Source organism: Podarcis filfolensis, assembly GCF_964270895.1.
Source record: "Podarcis filfolensis genome assembly, chromosome: 3".
Taxonomy (NCBI): domain Eukaryota; kingdom Metazoa; phylum Chordata; class Lepidosauria; order Squamata; family Lacertidae; genus Podarcis; species Podarcis filfolensis.
This window is the reverse complement of record NC_139606.1, coordinates 63,551,971-63,579,208: the sequence shown is the minus strand read 5'-3', so window position 1 is coordinate 63,579,208 and position 27,238 is coordinate 63,551,971. Positions and strand designations below refer to the sequence as shown.

General features: G+C 41.2%; 1 protein-coding gene across 1 annotated transcript in view; it reads right to left on the bottom strand.

The window, feature by feature from the left end:
* The window catches only part of AIG1 (androgen induced 1), a 78,801-nt gene that overhangs the window by 47,293 nt on the left and 4,270 nt on the right, over nucleotides 1-27,238 (bottom strand). Inside the window, exons 2-3 of the mRNA XM_083607833.1 lie at nucleotides 9,677-9,832; nucleotides 3,414-3,515 (exon numbers count right to left, since the gene is read on the bottom strand). Of these exons, the coding sequence (XP_083463959.1) occupies nucleotides 3,414-3,515; nucleotides 9,677-9,832 (258 nt within the window). The remainder of the gene's footprint in view (nucleotides 1-3,413; nucleotides 3,516-9,676; nucleotides 9,833-27,238) is intronic.

The window sequence follows — 27,238 nt, the reverse complement described above, 5'->3', positions numbered from 1 at the left end:
CTTATCTCTTCTTGACCACTTCAATATGGACAAGTGCACTGCTGTATATAAGCTATGAAAAATATGTGTTAAAGGCTAGATGATCTTTGGAGTTCTGCAATTCTATGATTCTAAGAGATTGAGCATTCATTAGGAATTCAAGTTCAGAAGTTACCACCTGTAGCATTTCCCATTTCTTCCCTCCCCCTGCTGTTTTGTTATTCTTGCCTCCTTATTCCACTACAATATAGACCCATACAAATCTTATTCAACATAGTTATCATCATCTCAGCAACTAGTAAACTGTAAACTATTTTAGATAAGCCAGAATGTAAAGAGGTTAATTTAATCAGAAATGGCCTCATTGCTATTTTTTTATATATATTAAATTTGTATAATGTCCTTCATCTGTAGATCTCAGGCAGTTCACAGCATAAAAATACAAGATAAAAGCACATTATCATTTAACCCCTATATACTGTATGTCTTTATATATACACATATCGATCTCTCTGTGCGTACAGAGTATTATTTATCCACCTTTTCTATATCACTGTTACTATTTCCCCTTAATGTGCAGTATCAGAAAATTAAAGCAGAAATTTTAGTACAACTGTGGCAGATTCTTACTTAGCTCATGTCATTTAACTGTCAAAGTCCCAGATATTATCCTGTGTTGGAAACTGCCCTGCGATTACTATGTTTGTTTGTTTTATTAACCTAATTTATAGCTCAAACAACATAGCAACATGCTGTGGTGGGTGGGGCTGGGGAATCTACAAAATGAATTCCATTAATTCTGATCACATGTTCTGAAGATAAAATTTATTTAAAATTAGTTGGTTTTTCAAACACAGGCACAAATATGACCAAGAACCTGATTCTGTGCTAGATACTTTGGAAGCTGGTCCAGTAGCCCACACCAAAGCAGCAATAGCAAGATGTACATATACTTTTAACTACGGGATTTTAGAAAAAACTTGTGGAACTGTAGGTGGGGATGGGGTTTGGTTGTAAGGTTACATCCTGAAAATGGGCTATGTTGAAATCGGCTGGATTTGTTTCTAAGTAAACTGTTTAGGACCAGCACATAAGCTTGAAAGCTTCTTGGAGCTCAGCCAACACAGCACTCTAAACCTGCATTTGTTTTAAATTAACCAAGAAATTCACGTATTTTAAAAGGACAAATATTCAGAAAACCATTAAGGAAGCTCGGCCTGTTCCTCCCAGCCATTTTGTTCTTTAATACTATCACCCTCCTTAGCTCTTTCCTTGAAAACTTTCCTCTGTTTTTGATCTGTAATTAAAGCAAGGATAACAAATAACTGATGAATTGCAAATAAGCATGAAGATGGCAGAATTATACAAACCAAGGACTTGAGTTTCAAGGTTAATGGATGGGTGGATGGTATATCAACAGTTGAGCCACATGAACATAAACAGTAAAGATGACTGTTGGGTTCATGCCCCTGAGGCCAGAAAGTTGCATTGAAGGCAGAGAGAAGAAAATTTTCAGTGGCATCCATGGCATAAATCCTATTCAATGGGTAGAATTATTGTAACATAGTAGCCAAGGCACTCGGCTGCAAGTTAGGAAGCCCTCTATGCTATCCCCCTAGTTTCCCATGACTGCCAGTTACCGAGAGGAAGAGGGAGTTCAGTGTGGTGGGGATGCAGTGGCAAAGCCAATCTGCCTACCCCATGCCACCAACCGCTACTGCTAACTCCACTTACTGGCAGTAAGACCCATTGAATTTGACCGGACTTACTTCTGAAAAGACTTGGTTAGGGCTTGTACTATAAGTAGTCGTAGGGAAGATAATATCTCTTAGCTTTGGTTGCCTATCTGTAATGTAATTAATGCTGTTCTTCTTTACAGAGTTGTTGTAAGGTTAAAATAAATCTGTCACTAGTGATAGTAGAAATTAAATCCTCAAACTACCGTATTCATTTTTGAATGATTCCTAAAATGGTTTATTGTGAACTACCCGAACCTATTAAGGTCAGTCCCTTAGTGCTCAGAACAATCACCCTAGCTGTTATTGAACACAACAAGTCAGCTAATTTACAGGTAACATTATTCCCTTATTTTTCATCTGTGTTTTTACCTCAAAAGCTGATGCCAAAATGATGGCTCTGTTCCTCTGTAAAGTGTTAATATGGCCCCATGCTAAAAATAAGAGATTTCTCTCTATTACAAAGAAAAGGAAAGGGGGGGGGACTTCATAATCTCATCCCAGATGTGATGCTATGATAGACAAAGCATCAGACTGAATTAGAATTAGAATTATCAATGAAGATAATGAGATAGCTAACGCATCAGAAGCCATTAGGCAGTGAAGTGGTGAAAACCCCCAACAGCCAAATGTTTCTATAGTCATAGGAACATTTGGATAAGCAGAAAAAGACAGGACTTAACCATTTGTTTTTTAAATGGCTTTTAATGAGGCCTGCTGCAATGTTAGAAGTTGGAAATAAAACAACATGCCAACCTACACTTCAAGAATTGTGTACGATGTGATGTGACATCAAGTGTGCCAGGCACATTAGTGCCCTTCCCCAATTCTTTTTTCTTTTTCATAAGTAACAAAAACTAGTTTTACTTACAATCAGGCAGAGGACAGTGTGAATCCCTGAAGGCAGGCTTAGGGCTTAAAGTTACAAACAGGTTTACATCCATGCGCTTACCAGGAAGTACACTCAGAAAAATACTCCTCAGCTTAGGATCTCAGTCCTTTGCAATCCTTCAAAAATACTCAAAAATACGCTACGCTGGGGCCCATAACCCTTTGTGGGAATGTTGAGGGTGGCAGGAGAGGATATATTGATGATATCCTTCCTAACTTGGGCTAGCAAGTTTCTTTTTTTTTTTATAAATATTTATTAAGTTTTCCAATTTTATACAAACACAGAAGACAACCAGAAGATAGCACCTGTTCCTCAGAAAATAGCGCAACAGTGTTGAAAAATACTCTGGGTCACACACTTAGCCCTGTACACAAACTCACACTTCTTCTCCTGTCCCCACAATTGCAGTTATTAATTTCAGCAAAATGGGAGTCTTCTCCATGTGTGCAAGCTTCCTGTGCATTTTATAGAACTCATTGGTTAAGGGGCAGGGTAAACATGCAGCTCAGAGCCACCTCTCAAGATACTTATCTTCTACATGAACACCGCTCAAATCTTTGGTAAAAAAGATACCTTATTAATATTGTGTCATATACACAGCACAAGAACTTGTAAGTTAAGTTTAAATTAGATGAGGGTTGATCCTCCAGCTGTTACAGAAAACCTTTTCTTTCTCTCTTTTAAAAAAAATCCTCTCTGTAAACATCTTTGAATATTTTTCATTGTGCACATTTCAGCATATATGATCTCAACAATGAAATAAACCAATTAACAATGTTCTTTAAAAGCAAGGAAAGCGTACTCACCATTCCATGATTCAGCCAAGGTGGTATAAAATTATCAAGGAGCTTTGGGTAAACTAGTTCTCTGTCATAGATGTAGATGCTCCAAAACATTGTTACGACAAACTGGAGCAAGGAGGGAAACAGAAAGAAAGAAAGAAAATGTTTGTTCTTTGTTAAAGAAAGGCAAAGTACTGTATTAACATTTAACACTTCCTTTTAATGGTGTAAAAATAAATACTGCTGTTGTTCTAAGAGAAATTTCCTTTTAATTGATTTAAATGCACAGTATATATCTGGCATAACCCAATGCTGTGTCACTGGGGATAATCTCTCTGCCTATTCTCCAGACAGCGGTCTTGTGGTCAGAAGTGAATTTTGCCACATAAAGCCGTCTATCCACACATGCTATCCTGAGACACAGAAAATCTGGAAATAGGCATAATATTAAAACATGGGAAATTGTTTTCTTCCCTTTCAAAATTTCCACATTTTTTAAATAAGTGAAACTTTAGGCAAGATTTCTTTTTAAACTACTCTTTAATTTATAAAAACATTAAGTTCTTGATTTGTCATCCAACAATTTGGTAATTTCATATTCCAAAAGCATGTACATCTTCTGTCCTACTTTTTATATTTAGGTTATAAAACACATATTTTGATATACAAGCCTCTGAGCTAGTAACAATCACACACAATTTTTGTGAAGTCAATAATGGTGACAAATGCGAAGGAGTTCATTTCGAAGTAGAGGGAGCTAGTAAGTATTGTCCTGATTCAAAACAAGAACAACTCAAATACCCTGCCCATCATTTACGGACACAGCAAGAACTGTAATCAAGTCATGCCAATGGAAATATGTTCCGTTCTGCTAAAGTCAAATGCATGCCAGCTGGCTTTATTGAGCAAGAAACAATGAGTTATTATTGTTTATTAAATTTATATATTGCCCTTCATTCAAAGATCACAGGCCAGTTCACGAGAACAGGGATAATCTGAATGTACAAGAGAAATTATGTGGATTGCTGACAGGAGCTTCAGGTCGAGAACATGTGACACCGTTGTGAAAACATCTGCACTGGCTGCCCATCTACTCTGAGCCAAGGTTCAAGGTTCTTGTATTAATCTACAAAGCCCTGAACAACTTAGGTCCAGGGTACCTCAGGGATCGCCTGAACCCTTATATCCCAGCTTGATCACTGAGATCATCTGCAGCAGTGTCTCTGATCGTTTCCCCAAGTTGGTGAGGCTCATTTGACAACAATAAGAAACTGAGCCTCTAGTGTCATTGGCTCGCTCCTGCAGAATACAACGCGGGTGCTGCTGCAGTCTAAACCACTGAGCCTCTTGGGCTTGCTGATCAGAAGGTTGGTGGTTCGAATCCCTGCAACGGGGTGAGCTTCCATTTCTCTGTCCCAGCTCCTGCCAACCTAGCAGTTCAATAGCATGGCAGTGCAAGTAAATAAATAGGTACCGCTCCGGCGGGAAGGTAAATGGCATTTCCATGCACTGCTCTGGTTCGCCAGAAGCAGCTTAGTCATGCTGGCCACATGACTCAGAAAACTGTCTGTGAACAAACATTGGCTCCCTTGGCCTGAAAGTGAGATGAGCGCCGCAACCCCATAGTTGCCTTTGACTGGACTTAACCATCCAGGGGTCCTTTACCTTTACACATCTGATTACTGATCTTTGTTTTTAACTTTGTTGTTTTTAACTTGTTATGCCCGAGCTTTCCAAACTGTGTGTCACGACATGTTAGTGTGTTGGCTGCAGTGTATAGGTGTGTCGCGCAAATGCTCTCTACACTCTTTCTAAGGCTGGAAAGGGGCTAGTTTAACCTCCGGTTTGCTAGTAAAACTGAATTACTGTGTCATGAAATGATGCATGTCTAGAAAGGGAGTCACCAACATGAAAGTTTGGAAAACTCTGTGTTATGCTTTTATTGTATGGCTTTATCTTATTTTTACTGTTGTAAACCGCTTTGATACATTTTCGTGATAGAGCCATAAGTAAATAAATAAATAAATAAATAAATTAGTTTATTGTGCTCCCATATTTCAAATGCACAGAGGATTGCTGTCATAGTTTGGAAGGAATAAGTGTTGCAAATGTTGTGAATATGAACTAAATAGCCTACAATGGAGGTTCATTTGCCTGACTTTTTGACGGGAACATCTATTGTGACCCAAAAGCGGAACTTTTGCTTATGAAAACAGATCTTCTCTTAGCTATACAAGAAGAATTTGGGAGCTGTTCTCTCAATGCTATACTAGAAAGCTGCTCTCTCAATGCATAGCGCCCTAGCTTCAAATATATTTGTCCATCTGTTAGGATGAGTACTGATGCCTGCTCAAGCTAACTTAAGATTTGTGCCAGGAAAAATAAGTTATGATGGACCACATGCAAGGCACTGCAAGTAAAAATGCTCTGCAAGAAGTAGCTCCCTTTCTTGTGCCAATACTGGGGTTGGCATACATCCCTCCCCCCCCCCTTTGCTGCAGTTGACATGCAACTGACTGAAAGGCAGGACAACAGAGAAAATGATACAAATCCCCCATTTTTCTGCAAGGGGTTAGGGTGACCTTGTGAAACACAACTGGCATATGAAACATATGCATCATGAAATGAACTTTCGGGGCTACATTAAAGAAACAAAAACAGGCCTGATATTAATGAATTAAAGTGAGTTGAGCTGAATCATAACGGAGTGAGTCCAACAGAGTTGGCGAGCACATGAAGTATCTTGTGAAGCAACGAAAACTTATACTTTGCCAGTGAGGTAAAAGTGAAAAAAGAGAGAGCAGAAGATAGGAAGTTCCATCTGTCTCCTAACCAAAGTCAGCCTATGGATGGAAATGGTTCAGCAAAACTGGCTGCAACCATCTGGTGTTCCAGGTGGCCAGATTTGTTTAACAAAAGCCCAAAACACAGGTATGCCTGGGGTACGAAAAGGATGCATAAAAGAACAATTCTAATTTTAGTCAGTTTCCACTCCAGAAAATACAGGCATGCCGGAATCGATTTTATTTTCTTTACAAATGCACATACAACAATGGGTAGGTTTCTCTCTAACCAGGCCTTTGGCTAATTAACTTTTTGTGGCCTTTTAAATGAGTTTTTGTTTTATTATGCATTTTGTGTTCTCATTTTGTATTTTTATGTTGTGAACCAGCCTCTGACCTTTGGATGAAGGGCATTTATTTATTTATTTATTTATTTATTTATTTGAGCCTTTGGATCCTCTACTCCGTATTTCAGAGAGATCAGACTGGATTTTACAATTCAAATCTCTTACAAAATTAGAACACCCCTACAAACCATCATGCTCCTCTAAAAATCCTGTGAAACCATCCCAGAAAATAGCTGATAACGCTTTGAGAACTAATTAGTGCAGTAACTCTGAAGCTAATCAGAATCATAAAACAGTGCCTGACACATGTATCCAATCAACTGTTGAACACAGAAAAAAATGACAAAACCGAGAATATGTGTTTCATGAGAACCCTGCTTGGCTCCCTGTTGTGCAGCCTTTAAGCAGTCCCGAAAACGTTTTTTCTTAATCCCACCAAGTTTTCTATTGATTTCATTGCTGGCCCTCTATATATGATTTTATCTGGTGCTGCTTTTATTATATTTGTTCAGTTCTTTAGTTTAAACATTTATATTGTAAGCTGCATTGTAAGAACATGTCTTTATTAGAAATAAAATGAATGCAGAATACTGTTTTTCATCAGTGGCACCAATTAGATTCCATGGCTTTATTTGCAGGATGTAGCAAAGCTCTTCATCGTGAGACAAAGGCTTACATAATCATGCCCAATGCGTGGAAATGCTGCCTTGTGAACGTGCATAATGCATGAGGTTGTGACATTACTGTGAAGTCATGCAAAATTAAAATGTGATTTTCTACATCTCCTGTGAGTTTCTGCATCTCCTGCAAATACATCCAGCAATCAGGCAAAGTTGCAATAAAGTTAAATAGTTCTACAACCAGGGCCTTCAGTTCCTTCAGCTTCTAAACAAAACTTGTGAATGATTTGTATAGCTAGAACCAGCTAGCTTGTAATATCCAGTCTCGCTTCCCAGCAGCATGGGCAACATGATGAATAATACGAACAAAACAATGTCCCTCTTCCATGGTGAAGAAATATTTCCATTTCCCTATTCTACTTTAAAGCTTCGGAAAGCAACATGACAAGGTGTCATCTGACTAAGAATTTGAAATCAGGAAACAAACTAGTGATTCAAAAAGAGGGAAGGCTTCTTCTTAATAACAACACACATTAGTGCAAAGGTGGTTGAACAAGATGTAGCTGCAATTTGTCATTCTATAAATGTTGATCTTTTTAAAAAGCTCCATTAGAAAGAACAGAATTCAGTGTGGTTTTTTTAAAGAACATAATAACAGTCATGTGGAATGGCCCATCCAGCATCCTGTTCTCACAGTGGCCAACCAGATGCCTGCAAGAAACCTGCAAGCAAGGACCTAAGCACTAGAGCACTCTGCCCTCCTGCAATCTCCAGCCACTGGTATTCAGAAGCACTCCTGCCTCCATGGAGTCAGAGCATAGCCACCATGCTCCACAAATCTGTCTAATCCTCTTTGAAAGCCATGCAAGTTAGTGGCCATCATTGCCTCCTGTGGGAGTAAGAACCATACCCATGTGTTGCTTCAAGTACTTTCTTTTATCTGTCCTGAATCTTTCAGCATTCAGCTTGAGCTCTAGTGTTAACGAGGGAGAAAAACTTTTCTCTATCCACTTTTCACATGCCATGTATAATTTTATAGACTTCTATCGCATCACCTCTTACTCTAGCCTCAAATGCTGCGACCTTTCCTCATAGGGGAGGTGCTCCATTCCACTGATCATTTTAGTTGCCATTTTCTGGACCTTTTCCTACTCTTTTGGAGAGCCTCTCTCTTATTTAGACTGCTATAGTTTCAGTGATCATGTATAAGAGTGCAAGTTTGATTACCCAATGCATTGGGTTGTCTTCCCCCTTACATTTCTGTTTTATCTCATTTTTCACATCATCTGTTATGATGCTGTATTGCTATGAGTAAAAGAAAAACTAACTGAAATATAATAGTAGGAACTGAAAATAAGGTTAAAGGACAAAAAATGTATTAGACACGACTAAATGATGCTTTCTATTCTTTACTACACACTGGCACACTTAGGGCTTCTAAAAATAACAATAATACGGAAGCCACTATTGCACACAGTATTTGAATTTAATAAATTGTGGAATTTTCTGCTTTACACATTACTGCTGTATGAATTAAGAACAGAAATAACAGAGAAATGTATAGGTCCTGTCCTTGCTTAAGAAGATGAGGAACTGTTGGAATGGGGGCAGTCCTACAGAGTGCTCTAAGATTCTCTCTTCTCCATCCAGCGTCACTGTTCAACACCCTCATGGAACTGCTGGAAGAGGCTGTCCAAAGACTTAAGATTAATGCCATCAGTGTGCAAATAGCTCTTGGCTCTATTTCTTCTTTTCACCACAGTGAGAAGTAGAGAAAACTCTGAATTAATGTCTAGCATCGGTGATGAAATAGATGAGAGTGAATGTACCAAAACTCAATCCAGACAGGACAGAGATATGGGTGGTGGGAGGTTTGATTAATCTGGGAGTTTGTGGCTTTAAAAGCTCACCTTTTGAGGCAGGTTTTTAAAACTCGTGAAGTTTTTCTCTGAAACTGGTTGGGGAGAACTCTGCCAACATCTCTATCTGTGCCTGTTCCTACAGGGTGGTTACTGACCTCTATGAGGCATTTCTTGGTAAATCTAAAACATGACAAAATGCTATATGTGTGGCTACCTTTGAAAACACTGTGCTTTCTGTGATGCGTGTGTGTTCAAACCTGTGGTTGATTTTCTTGTTTTTAACTGTTGTTTTTAATACTGTGTTGCGAGCTACACAAAGTGGTCCTTTGAGGCATGTTTAATAGGCTATAAAGAATAAACAACACACAGAGAAAGATGAAACTGTGTATAGTCAGAACAACCCAGGAATCCCCCCAGCAGCAGCACCCCTGCCTTTCTGAAGCCAGTGCACCAAGTGGGCCTTGTCCCCCATGCAAGGTGGAGCAACCTTTAAGCTCTCTGCGTTGTTTACTGGGCTCTGGGAGGCTCCCACAAGATCTCGCAGGAGCCTCCCAGAGTCCACGTGAGACCTTGTACAAGTTAAATGTGTGCAAGTTGCTAGTCGACTGTATACTATGAGCTATGTGGGGGCTACATGTCTCAAACTGGAAGTTAATTACTTTGCATGGTACTTACAACTCCAATAGGGAAAGCTAAGACAGCCATCATCCAATCACGGAGGGAAATGAGTTTTCTTAGTTGTCTTTCTTGTTCTTGGCTGTCATTTCCTTTAGTAAGGAGGCTGGAAAGGTCTGTCAATACGCAGATCCCGAAAAAGACCGCTTGAATAACCTGCATTAAAAAATTAAAGATATATATTCTGTATATCTTGAAGGCTGTACAGTTCCAATAGTTTCATTATGATGTTGCGGCAGCCAGGCCAAGACATCCAAAGTTTCCATTCTGGCTGTGGATTAAAATATTAGAGTGCCAATATACACCATCTCTGTTGTAAATAAGACCAATGCAGTTGTTTTTACAGTAGTGATTTTGTTAAGCCATTTTCTAAGATATACATCGAAAATACCAGAGGTTACCCTTGTGTGAGGAATCTTCTCACATAGGAAGCCAAGCAGAAAGCAAGCCACAAGGAAAGGGTGTGTGGCAGTAATCAGGCACATCAGAAAAACCACTAACATGAAAATGAGGAAACAGAAAAGAGGCCATCACAAAGGAATTTTAGAACGCGATGCAGACAGTTAAAAAGGGTGTGTGAGAGAGAATTCAAGACAGAATCAGGGCTGGTGGATGAACATGACTATCCTGTTTGCAAAAGGTCTCAAGGTTGTCAGGGCTTGTGGTCTAGAGTGCCACCAGTGCTAAATTCTTCAGAATGAGCCAGAGTTAACAGCTTTATAAGACCTGGTAGAACTCTGTTAGTCTCATGTCACCAAACCTCTGCTGAATTGGGTCATCTGATCCCTGCAATGCCACCATCTGGCCATCTGCAGAGGTGGTGCTAAAGCACAGCAGTGGTAGTTTTGTCCAGAAAGCTAACACAGTAACACAGTAAAAGTCCTGCTTTTCACTATAAAAGTACCTACTTCAAAGTCCCAAGTGTTTCCCAACTCCTCAACTCTATTCATAGCAAGATGAAATTTGAATAAAAGAGAATGGGTGGCAGTTATCTTCAACCTTCCCTGTTAACACCTGAAACACTTAAGAAATGGCGCTGCTCAAGTCTGGCCCACATAATTTGTTATGATTAACACTTTACCCTAGATTATATTATGAAATTGAGCCTTTGATAGCCGGATCAGAATTCAGCAAGAATTCAAAGAATCTGCTAACATGCTTAGGACATAAAAGTTTTTTGGCTGCTTTTCCCAAAATGTGTGGGCTGAAGACAAGACAGTAATCTCATCCTGGTGAGGGTCTGGAATATTAGAGATTTACAGCCAACTGATAACTAGCCAACTGATGTGAGGTAATAATAATGCTAACAATTGTATTGCCAGCTTTTCTTCACTGGCTTTCCAATATAGGGTGGACATGGATCCAGCTTCCAACAGGTTGCTCATTTTTATCTGCAGAAATGAAATCCTATGCTTCCTGTAATCTAACCCTGTAATTGAGCTAGCAGGTCCCCAATCATATAAACATGTGTTCTTGTCTAAAAATGGTTGAAAGCAGCCCTGTACCGGGAAGTTTTAAATATTTGACGTTTTACTATGTTTTTATAAGTACTGTAAACTGCCCAGAGTGGCTGGGGAAACCCAGGCAGATGGATGGGGTATAAATAATAAAAATATTATCTGTGTATCTGAAGAAGTGTGTATGCACACAAAAGCTTCTACCAAGAACAAACTTAGTTAGTTTCTAAGGTGCTACTGGACAATTTTTTTATTTTTTATATATATTTCAAAAATATTACTGCTATTATTAAATGTATTACAGCAAGCTGTAATGCAGCATTTCTTCTGCATGCAAGCTGGCTTTCAAACTGATTCTTTCCAGTATTACCTGCTTAGAATTATATTCCTGTGCCTGACCAACTGGCCTTCAGAAGCAGAGCAAAGCGAAGGACAGCAACACAATTTGCAGGAAGACCCTAAAATAAACAACACCTTGCTGCAATGATGATGAAGACGTGACCATGTTAAGAGACCAATACTTTTCTAGGAATAATCAAGGATAGCTACATTACTAAAACCTGTGAATTGATTAAGCCTCACACTAAATGGCTCCCTACATTCTGTCCACCTGTGAATAGGAATCAAAGGCGCCAATCCTAGGCCTCCTTACCTAGGAGTAGATTCCACTGAACCGAATAAAACTTATGGCACAATCCTAACTATGTCTTCTCAGAAGCAAGTCTACTAAGATATAAAATCTTGTGCACCTCCGAAAGCTAACAATCACTCTTCTGCATAGAACAGACCACAGAAACCCTCATGAATATGAATGGGTAAAATACTTTAGAACACAAATTTGTTTCTAATTTGAATTATTGCTAAACACAATCTCATGGATATGGGAATAAGAAAATGTAGGCATATCCCAAGGAAATACTTATTAGCTATGAAATCAATGACAACATAGAACCGTCTCCCGAAGGCAATGGTGGAAAGCATCTTGGCATCCCTTTTAATGTTAAGTGAGACAAGGCATTCCATAATGTGTGTTGGGGGACAATACTGCATTGGCAACATTTTGAGATATGACCTAATGGGCTTTTTATTTTTGTAACTGAGATTCCCCCCCCCCCAAAGCTATAAGAAAAGAACTGTTTCAAATAACAGCTTCAAAGAAAATCACACACCCATTCTCTAAGGGGATATAAGTTGTACATTTCCTAATCAATCATAAACTAAGCCTGTCTCCATCAGCAGCGGTGTTATAACAAGGTCACAGAGGGGAGCCAGCCACCCATGCCTCCATTCAGCTAAGCTGAGTATGTTGGCCACTTCACTACTTATGTCCCCAAATGCATGCAGCAAAGTGGACAGGACATGGATGGAGATATGTATCCCTGTAGCATTTCAATAATGAGAGACAAGTATAAGAAACACATCTGATGAGCCATTTGGGGGGAATCTTTGCCAAACATCACAGCGTCTTGTGATAAATGTGTCTTTACAATCACATGTCCTTAAGACTACGAATCACCAGCCATTTCCAAATCACTTTCTCACATGTCGGTTAAGAAAACCATAAGAACAACATGGAAGACACCTCTAGGGTGTCAGTGGATGCATACTTCAGTCCAATAGACAGCTGCATGAAGTAGCATAGGCATAAATACAAATGTGAAGACTGCCCAAATATCTGAAAGACAGCCTCCTTCCCTATAGAGCCTGTTGAAGTGTAAAGATCTCCAAAGGGGGTCCCTCTTGGTAGTTTCTCCACCCTATAGGCTCATAGGGTGTGTGTGTGACCTGGAAGACGGCATTATTTGTGGAGTTCCTAGGTTGTGGAATTCCCTCCCCATGGAACCGTGACTGGCATCTTCATCATGCTGTTCCAGCATCTCTTTGCCCTGGCCTTTGACATCTATAGGACCCACCCTATTCTTGTGCCTGTCTTGAACTGTTTTTAATGCTGTCTTCTAAATTGTTGTAACCCACCCTGGAACCTTACCATAAGGTACAGTAATGTGGTGAATATGTAATAAAATTAAATACTGATGTTGCTATGGATAACAGCAACAATAGCAACAACATAATTTTTCTATCACACCTTTTACTTGCTAAAGTTTGTCTGAAATGACTATCAAGCTTCCCCCAAATCTGGTGCCCTCCAGATAGTTTGGACTACAACTTCTGTCATTCTTGATCGTTGTCCATTCTGGAGGGTACCAGGTTAGGGAAAACTGACCCTTGAACAATCAGATGGCTTCCTTTTAGGTTTGCAGATATATAGCTCTGAGACAGGGAAATGTGCACAATTCCCTCTTCATATAGACGGATTATGTGCACATTCTCCACAAGGCCTGGTGAATGTGCACAATGGCTGGTGGTTACACACATTAACCACACAATTTATATTCCTCGTAATATAATCATAAAATGGGTTTGAATGTGTGTAAAACAAACAAAGATTCAGGTGAATTCCTCAACGTTATAGTCAGAGCAGACCCTTTTAATTAATAGATATAGATGGATGACTATAATTAAACAACCATGATGGTACATAGCTACCTGATCCAGATCTTTAGGCATTCTGGAGATCATTAATACCCAGAAACATTTCTCCCAGAAGGATGATTTGAATGGAAGGATATACTATCAACTCAAAAAGGCAGCAGCTGGAAATGGTAGCAAAAGCATTTAGATCTTTCAACACGCAAAACAAATTGCTTGAAAACCTGCCAGGTCACATAACCTTCACCTTGCAAGTCTGCCAGATCCACAAGTGTGTTTTTCCTTTGAAGCAAGCAGAATATGATTTATTTCCCCAGATTATCTGTTATGACTTTTCCTGTCACCTCTGTGTACTTCTTGTAGTCATTTGTCAATCCTTTGGCATGGTGTAGTGAGGTGAACACACATTAAGCTTAAGCAGAAAATGTGGTTGAAGATACTATCAAATAAGGAAACATTAAGTCAGACGACTTATCTCTTTTACTACTGGAAGTGTGATTGACTGGGCCACTGTCCTTGAGATCAAACCAGTTAGTTCCTCAGCAGGTTTATTTCCATCTCGCTGCTTATAAAGTTTAGACTGGCATTAAATGGACAACAGTCACCTAATGCTATAGAATCCAGTGTATTAAGTTCAGATAAATCACGAGGGACTACGAAATGGTTCTGACACTAAGCTGTTCAATGTTTATATATCTATGCCAGGTGAAAGCTTCTTTCCCTTCTCATTTGCTTCAGGTCACCAATGGGTTGTTCTAGTCCCCAGCAAGCAATGTTTCCCACCATGCACATTAATCAGCAGTGAAGAGTGGGGTGGAGGTGCTCACCTGACCTCCAGCTGTCCACATCCCTGCTACATCCCAGGACAGAGAGGGTGAGGAGTGAACTGGTGTTGATGCTGGCAGAGCAGATGCACTAGATTGACTCCGCCAATGTGTTTGCACTGTGCCAGCCTTGCTGTCCTCTTGCTTCTCCCCATCTCCATCTCAGTATACAGCAGCAAACATGGGTGACTGGAGGTTAGATGAGCACAGCTGCCCCACCCCATCATCTATCACTGACATTAACTATAAGCATAATTCAAGAAGCAGGGAGGAACCTACTAAACCAACGTTAACATTTATTGACATTTGGAACAAAGGGGAAAGACTGTGTTGCTTTGCCCTTCAGCAACTGAGGAAGACAGTCCTTCAATCTTGTTTTTAAACGTGTGTTTTTGGTAACTTTTTGTTTCAAACCCAACATAGCCCTGAGTGTCTACGCCTAGCATTTCCAGCCAGGCTGCTGTTTGGTCACCACAGACAGTCAAAAACTTGAGAATGCAGTAAGAGGGAGTTGAGGGCCTTATCCACCAAGCTTTCAGTTGCCAGGCCCATGTATTGGCCTGGCTGGAAGAGAGACACTGCAACTGAACCCAGGGGGAACTGTGTGATGACAGTCATCCCAGCAGCACTTCACATAACTTGGCCCATTATTTCTGGTCAGGCCAGTTGGGCACTGAAACTGGCGTCTTAGGGGAAGGCTGTGGCGAATTCATATTGACATAAGTTTGTAGTCAACTAACTTTTACACAGAGTAGAGACACTGGAATTAATGGGCCTAAGTTAGTCATGGTCATAAATTTCAATGGGTCTATTCTGAATAAAGGCTAGCTGAATACAACTCACAATGCTTTACTTAATATGATGCTTCAGAAAGCACTTAGGGCTTTGGCATTATGGGAATGCCTCCATGACGCCTAGGCCTTTGCAAACAGAAGAACTCGGGCTGTCTCATCAGGTCATCACTCTGAACAAAGATATCACTGGTGATTTATTCCACGAGTTATTTAACTATTTACAATTGCCTTAAAATTGCTTGTAGCAGGATGGATGCACCTATGGACTGCACTTCTGTTTGCACAAGGGACGACCAGCAATTTCTCAGGTCTGGATATGACACATCCTGGTTTGTTTATCTGCTCATGTCAAGGAAGGAGTGAAATGGAAGTGATCAGACTATGTTCACAGTATAGTTTATTAAACCAACATTCTTGGCTTATTGTCACATGTGAACACGGCCTTCATAGGTACATGTTTAAAGGAACAGCATTTTTAATATGTATTTTTTAAAAAACAGAAAACCTCTAGCCAAAGTCATTTTCTAATAATTGCTATTCCCCTCCTTCCTCCCTTCAGTTTAGCTGTACATACAAAATCTGTCTTTATTGCTTTCCATATCCTGTTTACAAGGCAGGATAATTTCATTAAATCTATATCATCCATTCAGCAAATATGTTTATATGGAATACTTTTTTTTATTAGATTACATCTTTTACATTTTCTTTTCTAAAGCTCAGTTTTGTTTGGCTCCTACTCAGCATTGGAGGCTACGCCATTATTTTTACTTAAATATTAATATTACACGCAATGCTACAAATGTGATCAGTGATATATCCTGGGAAGCATGCCAAGAATCAACAAACAGTGGGAAAGGCCATGTAACAGACTAGGTAACATTTGGGACTGCTAGTTAAGTAGGGGGGAAGAGACATGCATTGCAGCTGTCTGTACTAAACTGGGCTTAAGGATAAGGTTTCTAGTGGGAGGAAAGCCCCAAACTTTTTATGAATAAATTGCTTGCTCAGTTGGAGGGAGGGGGTAAGATTGATTTAATATTAGCTTAGTGAAATCTTTCCCCTAATACATAGCAGAAAAATTGTATATGTGAACTTCCTCTAACATGCAGAGTAGATTGCACACTTAATCCAAAACAAAATGGCTTCTTATAATACTTATTTAAATAAGGTGAAATTAAAACATTTCCTGGTAGGACTGTTGCGCAGCATCAATATGTTGTACAGTGGTACCTCGGGTTACAGACACCTCGGGTTACAGACACTTCAGGTTACAGACTCCGCTAACCTGGAAGTAGTACCTTGGGTTGAGAACTTTACCTCAGGATGAGAACAGAAATCGTACTCTGGTGGTGTGGTGGCAGCGGGAGGCCCCATTAGCTAAAGTGGTACCTCAGGTTAAGAACAGTTTCAGGTTAAGAACGGACCTTCAGAATGAATTAAGCTCTTAACCCGAGGTACCACTGTATTTGTAAATGATTTTAAAATAAAGACTATAAACTATTTCTGATGACATTTTAAGAGTGCTTTAAAATGTCATGGATTAAGGCTAGTAAAGGTTCTCATGAGTGTGAGATAGCATAATGTGGCTGCACTTTATAAGTAGGAGTAGCAAACAAGGGGACATTGTCATTGCATTCCAAACAGTTTCTCCATGCTATGAAGAGTTCTTGGGGTTTGAACACATGAATGCTGGTACAGAATTGGAAAGTAACGAAAGCAAGCTAGTTCATCTCCCTGCTTTGAAGCACTACCAAAAGCCTACCCCCTGCCCTTAAGACCAACACACAGAACATAGCATACCAAGAGCAGAATGCAGATGTTCCCCACTCAGGTGCCTGCAAATAGTTTCAGATAACTAGATGAAGATACAAACACCATTACAGAAGGGGTACTGGCATGAGATGGGTGGGGGGCAAAACACACTTTCCAGGATATCCTGGAAAGAAAAAGATAGGATAGATTGACAACACCATCCATGGGTCATACTATGAGTTCAGATTTCCAGAGAATTAAACAATGGAACATCTAAGCCAGGCTTTTTAAAGAACGGGAAGAGAAAGTGAGTGAGAATGCACACACATAGCCTACTTTCCTGCTAGAAGAAAAACTGAGGGCAAGGGCATTTACATACTTCTGACAAAATAAAAATGAGTATGCATGGTGTGTGCCCCATGGCTCCTTTTAGTAGCATGCTACTCTTACAGCCTAGTCCTACACAATGTTAAATTCACCAAAACACACTGAAACAAAAGGGCTTAGGTGTGCCTAACTCTGCACAGGATCAAGATGTAATTGTGCCCTTAAAAATGAAGATGGCTTTCTAGAATTTCCCTCATTTTGGTAATGAAACATAAAACTGTTCAGTGACTGCAAAAGAGCACCTATCTGCATTCTAGTACAGTGGTGCCCCGCAAGACGAATGCCTCGCAAGACGGAAAACTCGCTAGACGAAAGGGTTTTCCGTTTTTTGAGCTGCTTCGCAAGACGAATTTCCCTATGGGCTTGCTTCGCAAGACGAAAACGTCTTGCAAGTTTGTTTCCTTTTTCTTAACACCGTTAATACAGTTGCGACTTGACTTCGAGGAGCAACTCATAGAACGCAGTGTACATAGTAGCCTTTTTTGAGGTTTTTAAAGACTTTGGTGATCCGGGTCTGGTCTTGACCGGATGGATACTAGAATCAGCAAGGGATACCCACATGACCTGAAGGTGCTGCTGTGCAATGCCAGGTCAATGATTCATAAGACCACTGCCATCCATGACTTGATCATGGATGGAGGACTTGACCTGGCATGTGTAACAGAGACTTGGTTGGATGAAGCAGATGGGCCTGTCCTTGCCGCTGCTTGTCCACCAGGTTTCTCTTACGCACAGCAACCCAGGTCATGTGGGCGGGGAGGGGGGGTTGCAGTGATTTTTAGGAAGTCATTAGTTTGCACCAGGCGTCCTATTGGGAAGACCCAGTTTTCCGAGTGCATGTTCTGGAAGTTGGGCAATAGGGGCAGTACAGGATTCCTTTTGGTGTACCGACCTCCCCGCTGCACCAAGGATTCCCTGCCCGAGCTGCTTCAGGTCGTGGCGGATGTTCTCCTGGAGACACCTAGCTTGGTCGTCCTAGGGGATTTTAACATCCATGCCGACACGACCTTACAAGGGGCCGCTCGGGACTTCGTGGAAAGCATGGCCTCCATGGGGCTGTCCCTGAATAAGTCTGGTCCAACCCATAGCCGCGGACATGCCTTGGACCTGGTGTTTACCTCTATGGATGTTGGTGATCTGACACTAAGTAAAAGCGAAACGAAAGAAGTGCCATGGTCAGATCACTTCCTGGTGCAACTGGACTTCTCTGCGACCCATCCCCTCTGCAGGGAGGTGGGACCAATTCGGATGGTCCGCCCCTGCCACTTAATGGATCCAAATGGTTTCCAGAGAGTGGTAGGGGATGCTTTATCCCATGTTGATGGCCTTTCAGCTGATTCCCTGGTGGCCCGCTGGAATGTGGAGTTAACCAGGGCTATTGACTGTTTGGCTCCGAAGCGCCCTCTCCGATTGCATGGAGCCCGGACAGCCCCGTGGTTTTCCATGGATCTGAGGGCAATGAAACAATCGTTGAGACGGCTAGAGCGCCGGTGGCAGATAAGTCATTCCGAATCTGACCGGACACAGGTTAGAGCTCAACGTCGAGCCTACCAAGTGGCGATAGCGACGGCGAAGAAGAATTTCTTCGCTGCCTCTATTGCATCTGCAGAAAACAGCAGCAGGAGACTTTTTCAGGTGGTTCACAATTTAGCGGAACCACCTGCAACATCGGGGCCCAGTACGGGCCACATGTTCTCCTGCAATGATTTTGCAAAGTTTTTTGCAGATAAAATCGCTCAGATTCGGGAAGAAGTAGACTCCACCGTGGGAGCAGGGCCGGGGCGGGAGAGTGCTAGAGTTCTGTCTAGTCAAGTTGAGTGGGATCAATTCCAATCTGTTACCTCCGAGGATGTGGACAGGCTGCTTGGACGAGTGAAACCAACCACCTGTCTCCTGGATCCTTGCCCATCCTGGCTTATAAAAGCTAGCCGGGAAGGACTGGGCGATCGGCTTCGTGGGGTGGTGAATGCTTCCCTCCGTGAGGGAGCCTTCCCAGACCCGCTGAAAGAGGCGGTTATTAAACCGCTTCTTAAAAAACCATCTTTAGATGCGGCCACGATGGCCAACTATCGCCCAGTCTCAAATCTTCCATTCTTGGGCAAGGTGATTGAGCGAGCGGTTGCCGAACAACTCCAGGCACGCCTGGAAGAAGCGGACCATTTGGATCCCTTCCAGTCGGGATTCAGGCCTCATCATGGGACTGAAACTGCCTTGGTCGCACTGGTTGATGATCTCCGGCCGGCTAGGGACAAAGGTGAGAGCTGTTTCCTAGTTCTGCTGGATCTCTCAGCGGCATTTGATACCATCGACCATAACATCCTTCTGGACCGTCTTCAGGGGCTGGGAGCTGGAGGCACTGTCATACAGTGGTTTCGCTCCTTCCTCCTGGGCCGTGTTCAGAAAGTGGTGGTGGGGGATGAGTGTTCAGACCCCTGGGCTCTCACTTGTGGGGTGCCTCAGGGTTCTGTCCTCTCCCCCATGCTTTTCAACATTTACATGCAGCCGCTGGGAGAGATCATCAGGAGGTTTGGGCTGGGTGTTCATCAGTATGCGGATGATACCCAGCTCTACCTCTCTTTTAAATCAGAACCAGTGAGGGCGGTGAAGGTCCTGTGTGAGTGTCTGGAAGCGGTTGGAGGATGGATGGCGGCTAACAGATTGAGGTTGAATCCTGACAAGACAGAAGTACTGTTTTTGGGGGACAGGAGGCGGGCAGGTGTGGAGGATTCCCTGGTCCTGAATGGGGTAACTGTGCCCCTGAAGGACCAGGTGCGCAGCCTGGGAGTCATTTTGGACTCACAGCTGTCCATGGAGGCACAGGTCAAATCTGTGTCCAGGGCAGCTGTTTACCAGCTCCATCTGGTACGTAGGCTGAGACCCTATCTGCCTGCGGACTGTCTCGCCAGAGTGGTGCATGCTCTGGTTATCTCCCGCTTGGACTACTGCAATGCACTCTACGTGGGGCTACCTTTGAAGGTGACTCGGAAACTACAACTAATCCAGAATGCGGCAGCTAGACTGGTGACTGGGGGCGGCCGCTGAGACCATATAACACCGGTCTTGAAAGACCTACATTGGCTCCCAGTATGTTTCCGAGCACAATTCAAAGTGTTGGTGCTGACCTTTAAAGCCCTAAACAGCCTCGGTCCAGTATACCTGAAGGAGCGTCTCCACCCCCATCATTCTGCCCGGACGCTGAGGTCCAGCGCCGAGGGCCTTCTGGCGGTTCCCTCATTGCGAGAAGCAAAGCTACAGGGAACCAGGCAGAGGGCCTTCTCGGTAGAGGCGCCCGTCCTGTGGAACGCCCTTCCAGCAGATGTCAAAGCGATAAACAACTACCTGACATTCAGAAGACATCTTAAGGCAGCCCTGTTCAGGGAAGTTTTTAACGTGTGATATTTTACTGTATTTTTGGTTATTATTATTATTATTATTATTATTATTATTATTATTATTATTTTGAAGCTTTTCCAAAACTTCTTTTGCAGCCATTTGGTAAGTTAAGCTTTTAAAACTTTTTGGGGGGGTTGGATTTTGGGTTGGGGTGTTTGGAATTCAAGGACTTGGTGTTGGGGAGGGGTTTGCAAGAATCTGGAAGCTTGTGTGTGTTTTTTCTGCATTTTTATGATTTTTTGTGACCATTGGGGCACTCTGCTGTTTTTTAAAAAAAATTCTGGATTTGAATTTCTGTGTGCTGGGTGGCTGGGGGAACAGTTGGGGAGGGGTTTGCAAGAATCTGGAAGCTTGTGTGTTTTTTTCTGCATTTTTATGATTTTCTGTGACCATTGGGCCACTCTGCTGTCTTTTAAAAAAAATTCTGGATTTGAATTTCTGTGTGCTGGGTGGCTGGGGGAACAGCTGGGGAGGGGTTTGCAAGAATCTGGAAGCTTGTGTTTTTTTTTCCTGCATTTTTATGACTTTCTGTGACCATTGGGCCACTCTGCTGTTTTTTAAAAAAAATTCTGGATTTGAATTTTGAAATGCTCTTTACAGTATGTGTGACTTTAAAGAGCACTTAATAAACTCTTGTTGTACCAAATTTGGCTTTGTTTGGACTTTTTTTGACCATAGGAACACATTAATTGATTTTCAATGCATTCCTATGGGATTTTGTGCTTCGCAAGACGAAAAATTCACTAGACGAAAAAATTCGCGGAACGAATTAATTTCGTCTTGCGAGGCACCACTGTACACAAACTGCGTTCAAACATGTGGCTGGTATGGATCATGATACAGCTGCATTCTAGCAAAAGTTGGCTAGTAGGTGAAGGCATGGGATTCCCCTCCCTCTCAGTCACCATCAGTGCCAGCAACTGCTCCGTGTTCTCTTCCTCACTTCATTGGCCTTTCTGGAATGCTTCCTTTAATAATCTCTCCCCCCCCCCAGGTATTCCATTTGTTCATGTCCCATCTCCTCACCCCAGCTTGCAGGCTCCATTTCTTTCTGTACTTCTCCCTCACTACGTGACCCAAACATTAGATCATCCGCTTCCAGCTCTAAATACACATATAAGATATTACTAAAACAATGCAGCCACGTTTGTACTACCCAAAGTAAATAAATAACATAACATAACTTAAGCAAACCCCAAGTGGAAAAACGAAGAAACCAACTAGCAACAGAGCTGGAGAGAGAGCACTTTGATGTCTGAGATACAGGATCAAAGCAACTTCAGAAACCAAAAGGAAGCCAAATTTTCAAACTCTTATTATTCTGAAGAACTTGGAGAACAATAAATTATCTGAAAATCCTCAAAGTACTTTGGGCCATGATGAATAAACACTATTATACCTCTAAAAAGTATCGTTTTGCTCTGACTGTTTACCACTAATTAAGAAAGACAGTAATTTTTTCGAACACCATTTCCAGCAACATATTCTCTTTGAAGTGCTCTAGAGATGTTGTTCTTGCACAGCAAAGAAACAAACGCTTTTAAAATTTGCTCTTGATAGCTCACAGTCTTTGATCAATTCTTTACATGCCTCCGGGAAGTAAAACTTTGATATATTTATTTAATTAGGTAGAGTTCAAGAAATAGATGGCAACAAGTAGCTTGGGCCCTCTTGACATAGTGTCCTATGGAGAAGATGCTATAAAGACAATTTAAAACATTGGTTTTTACCAGAAGCAGGCTAACTGCAAACATCACTATTGCTCTCCCTTGTGTTTGTTCCTAAAGAAAGAATGAAGCAGATGACTTCGAACAGCCTATGAAAACAATGTTTACCATTAGGGTTATTGCTTTCTCTACATTTACACCCCAGCCTGCCACGTACAAACTGTTCTAAGGGCACTTGGGGACTCTGGAAAGAAAAGTCAACATTCCACACACCTGACTTTAGGATTGTCCCGAGGCCTGTGCACAGCCTCCGTTACTCCACCGACTATGGGGAGAAGTGAATTACAAAACAAGTAATGAAATGTATACAGGATCTCCTATACTAAAGGCTAAGCCATCTAGACCCTCTGCTAGATTCTAAACCTTCAGACAACAGACACAGGCTCCTAGGCACCACAAAACTATGGGTGGTATTCTACTTACTCTGGCCTCTTCTTTCCAGGGCAACCATGCTTACCCCCAGCAGAGATGAACTTGGCTTATCAGTCCAGTCTGGTTGAATGGGCCTGCCTCACTATTGCTGCTCTGGAATTAGGGTCTCTGGCCCTGGTCTAATCTCTAAGCGTCAGGGGGAGTGCAGGCCATAGGGGGAGTCAGTGGTGGGTTTTTTACTCCAAAAGCGTCCATGAATATCCTCTCCACCTGCAGCTGCTTCAGCAAGTCTCTGACTTGGTCACGAGGAATCATTCAAGAGGGCTAGGCTCAATGCCTCTGCGTTGGCAGGGAATACTGCAACCCCAATGTTAAACTGTTTTTTGCCTCTCAGCCCTCTTCCTCTCCTTTGGGTTGTCTGTTGCAGCAGAAGGTGAGAACAAGAAGGGAGGATAGATGGAGAAATCAGGAAGAAGTGGGCTTGTCTGCTTCCAGTCCCAAATTTTGGCAGCACTCTTTTAAAGCCCTAACTGTCACAGCAAGTCAGGATGGAACTGAAAGGGGTTCTCTACCACACAATGAGGTCTCCTGACAAATTTGCATAGCACTGCCAAAAGAAGTGAGTAGGTGGGAGAGGCACCCATTCAAGGATCTTATCAAGTAAGTAAAGGTTAGAAACTGAGTGCTCCCTAATTCTCTTTGTTCAGCTTTATAACTATGTAAAAGGACACTTCCACAATAAATGACCCTCCTCTTCAGGACACTTCAAACCACCCTTCCCCCACACAGCTGCCACTATCATACATATTTCAAAGGTTCCATCTGGGTGCATCAACTACCTGACTCCCTTGCAGCCAACAGAAAGACACAGCCTACTCAAATATGCCTGGTCGTTGCTGCTTTAGGAAGCTGAAAAAAGAATTTCAATCTATGATCACAGCGGTGAGAGTTTTACATGCACAAAGGTTTTTTTGGGGGGTGGGGGATCATCATTACCTACCATGGAAGAATGGTTGCAAAAATTATTGGATTTAGCCAAGATAACAGCGTTGATGTGTTTAATTAGAGAAAAATCTTTGTTGATATTTACTAAAGATTGGAAACCCCTTATGGACTTTTTGTGTGAAAAAGAAGATGAACTTATGATATCTGGGTTTGAGGATTGGAGAAAATATTGGTTTATAGAAAGTGGAATAGTTGAGTATTAACTTGGAGTGAATGTTTTGAACAATTTATATATATTAGAAGAATTGGAGGTTCTTTTTTTCTTTTCCCTTCCTCCACCTTCCTCTCTCTCTTTTTCTTTTCCATTTTTTGGTTTAGGTTTTTATTTAGATTAATCTTTTATCCTTGGAATTTTAAAAAGATACCGGGTATTTGATATTTTGTATACCTTTTTTAAAGCTTTAATATAATCTATTCGGGAAAACGAAGAAGATGAAAAGAATGTACTGTATTTAATATCCCACTATTCTATTTTCTGCAAGCCAGGATATGGTATCAACCAAGACTACAGCTACATTTTAAGCAGTAAACAAACAGAATGTTTGTTATCTGCAACCCTAAGAGAAAAGTATTATTTTAATTAACAGCAAGAGCTTTCAGAAATTTCTTTCGTAAGATGTGGGGGCACTTGTCTGAAGAAGGTCATGAATAGGATTGTCATGAAAATGGGGTAGCCTGCCAATACTATAATCCATAGAGTGGTTATAATAGTAATGTTTGGTTGAATATTTGACCAAATGAACAACTTCACTAATATATTAGTGACAGAAAGTGTTCATTAACATGAAAATCATGAAAGTGGAGTATTTTCTATAATTAAATCCCATGTTCTTTAAGTCAGATAGGCTTTCTCTACCAAACAACAATTTGCCAATGAAGTTAGAAGTATGATCTCAAAGCTGAAAAGCAGCAGAAGTTAATGGTCAGTGTTGGGTAATCTGACACCTTTCATCTGAAAAAGAGCTATCCCATCCCTAAACACCATTTCTCCATAGGAAATGAAGCAGAACTGTTTCCCACTGCTGATGAGGGGCATTATGTTCTGGATGACATCACTCTCCAGTCTTATCTCAGATACATTTGCATGCCAAGCAACCAGACCATCTCACATACCACGGAAAGGGACAAAGACTGCTATGCTTAACAGGCCTGTAGACAACGGGACAGGAATAAATATAAGCATACAGAGGTGAGCTACCACTAGACAGATACTGTCTAGACAGTATATAGTGAGTAACTACGCAGGTCTCCGGGAAACCAAGATACAGCCTTCCATATTCTGAGCGAAAGTTATTCATTGTACAGGATTTTCAATTTTTACATTCTGTTGTTAACACCAGCATCCCACAGCACTTGGAATATTAAGACACTCTGTGATAGCGCAGCAACTCAGCCAATGATTAGGGGAGTTACCAAACTAGATATTCTGTGTCTTGCTTCAGTGCAAAGGTAAACGATCAATAAGTTATCAGGAAACAAAATTAATTCAAGTACTACATTATATTCACCCCGTAAAAAACCCTTCAATCTAAAAACGTTCATTGAGAACTCTTGAACAAAATTCTGCATTCTGGTGATTTGTTTAAAACTGAGACTAGGAAAACTCAGAGAAAGCCAATTTCCAGACACTTCAACAGCAGCATTTTTTCAAGCAGCATCTGGGCGGTCTAATTCGTTTTAGGAAGCAGATACCACTTGCAATTTGATGGAAATAATGCTGAGGAACAAAGTGTTTCCAGGTTTGCTCAAGTCATGCAGACACACAGTATGCCCCTGCCACGCTGGACGAGGCAATTGGCCAAAACCAACCAACTCCTTTTCAAAGACAATTTCCAGAAGAGTTGTTAAAATTAGTAAATCCCTTTTGCAGATGAAATCAAAATACCATGGTCAAAAAATTTTAAACTGTGCTGCTGTGGATGGAAGTATGAAGCCAAATAATGTAGGACTGGTTTTTGATGAGCAATGCAAACCCGATGTGTGAGATGAGTTTAGAATCAAAATATGAATCATTCAGATCTACAGTTTTCTAAAACCAAGGGACCTGAACTGGATTCATGCTTCAAAAAAGCACAGGACTGGAGTCTCAGCAACCAGTCTTAGGCACAACTGATTTACTTGCACAGAAGCTGGTTCCTCCCAGTATGTGGAAAGTGTCACAAGGCACTTTAGCAACCCTGGTAGTAGTTAGGAAGGAGGGTTTGTGAGTCCTTTTGCATTACACCCTGTGGGCCTCTGAGATCCGACAGAAACAACCCAAGCCTGCATTAGTCTAAATGTACAGCAGATTTGCCAGTTATAACAGCTTTACTCTTTAGGTTTCGTTGTTTTAGCCAATGACGTTTCATCAACTTTGCAACCTTCCGTGGATGCAGGATGCAGGAAAGGTGGGAGAAAAGTTTAATAATTAAATGAGATAACATAAGGATTAGTCTGCAATGAAAGGAGAAAGTGTGTGGCCAAATAGATAGGGCACAGTTCTAATCTGATTAGTTGTAGCACTATTGGTCATAGTTTGTGCCATTAATGCTAATTAATTGAACTTGCTGAGAATCTATTATTTTACCTTAGAGAATAAATTAGTAGACATGCAACCATACAGAAAAAGTCATGGGCTTACACAAACAATTATAAACACCATGGGAGAAGTGTTCCCAGCTACACCACCCATTGCCCCTGGAAGTCTTATAGGTAGCTGCTGCAAGAGAGGGACTTTGAGTGGCATCATAGGAGGGGTCTTTCTAAGACGAAGGTGAAGCTCCCTTGTTATTTTTGCTATTAGATGCTGCATGTTGTTTAAGTGTATGTAATCTTGTAATATTCATAGTATTGGAATGTGGTTTTTTAATAAGTTATTATATTTGTTATTGTTTTGCTATGTTATGCAATTGCTATTGTTATTATTTTGCTATGTTATGAAATTGTTGCTTTGTTATTGACTTTCTATGTTACTATGAATTTTTTTGTACTGTTGCATTCCTCTTTCTTTGTGGCCAGTCACTTTGAGCATGGTTCTTTTGTGGAAAAGAGGCATACAACTAACAGAATAAATGAATAACAGAAAAAGGTTGTCAATGCACTTCAGTAGTATCAGTCAAAGCACAATAAAGACAAAGCAAGAAAGCATTTTTGACTAAATATAGTTATTTTTCACATTTCCCCCCAAACCCAGACACATTTTATCATGTGTTTTTCTCAATAGGAAACTAAGATACAAACAACTGACATGAAGGGTATATAACATTACCACAATTACAAGCAGTTTCTCAAAGTCTAATGCTGAGAGAGATTACTGCCCCATGACAGCCTGCAAGTCAGCCTTTATTTTAAATGACATGCTCCTCACAAATTGCCTGTAGCC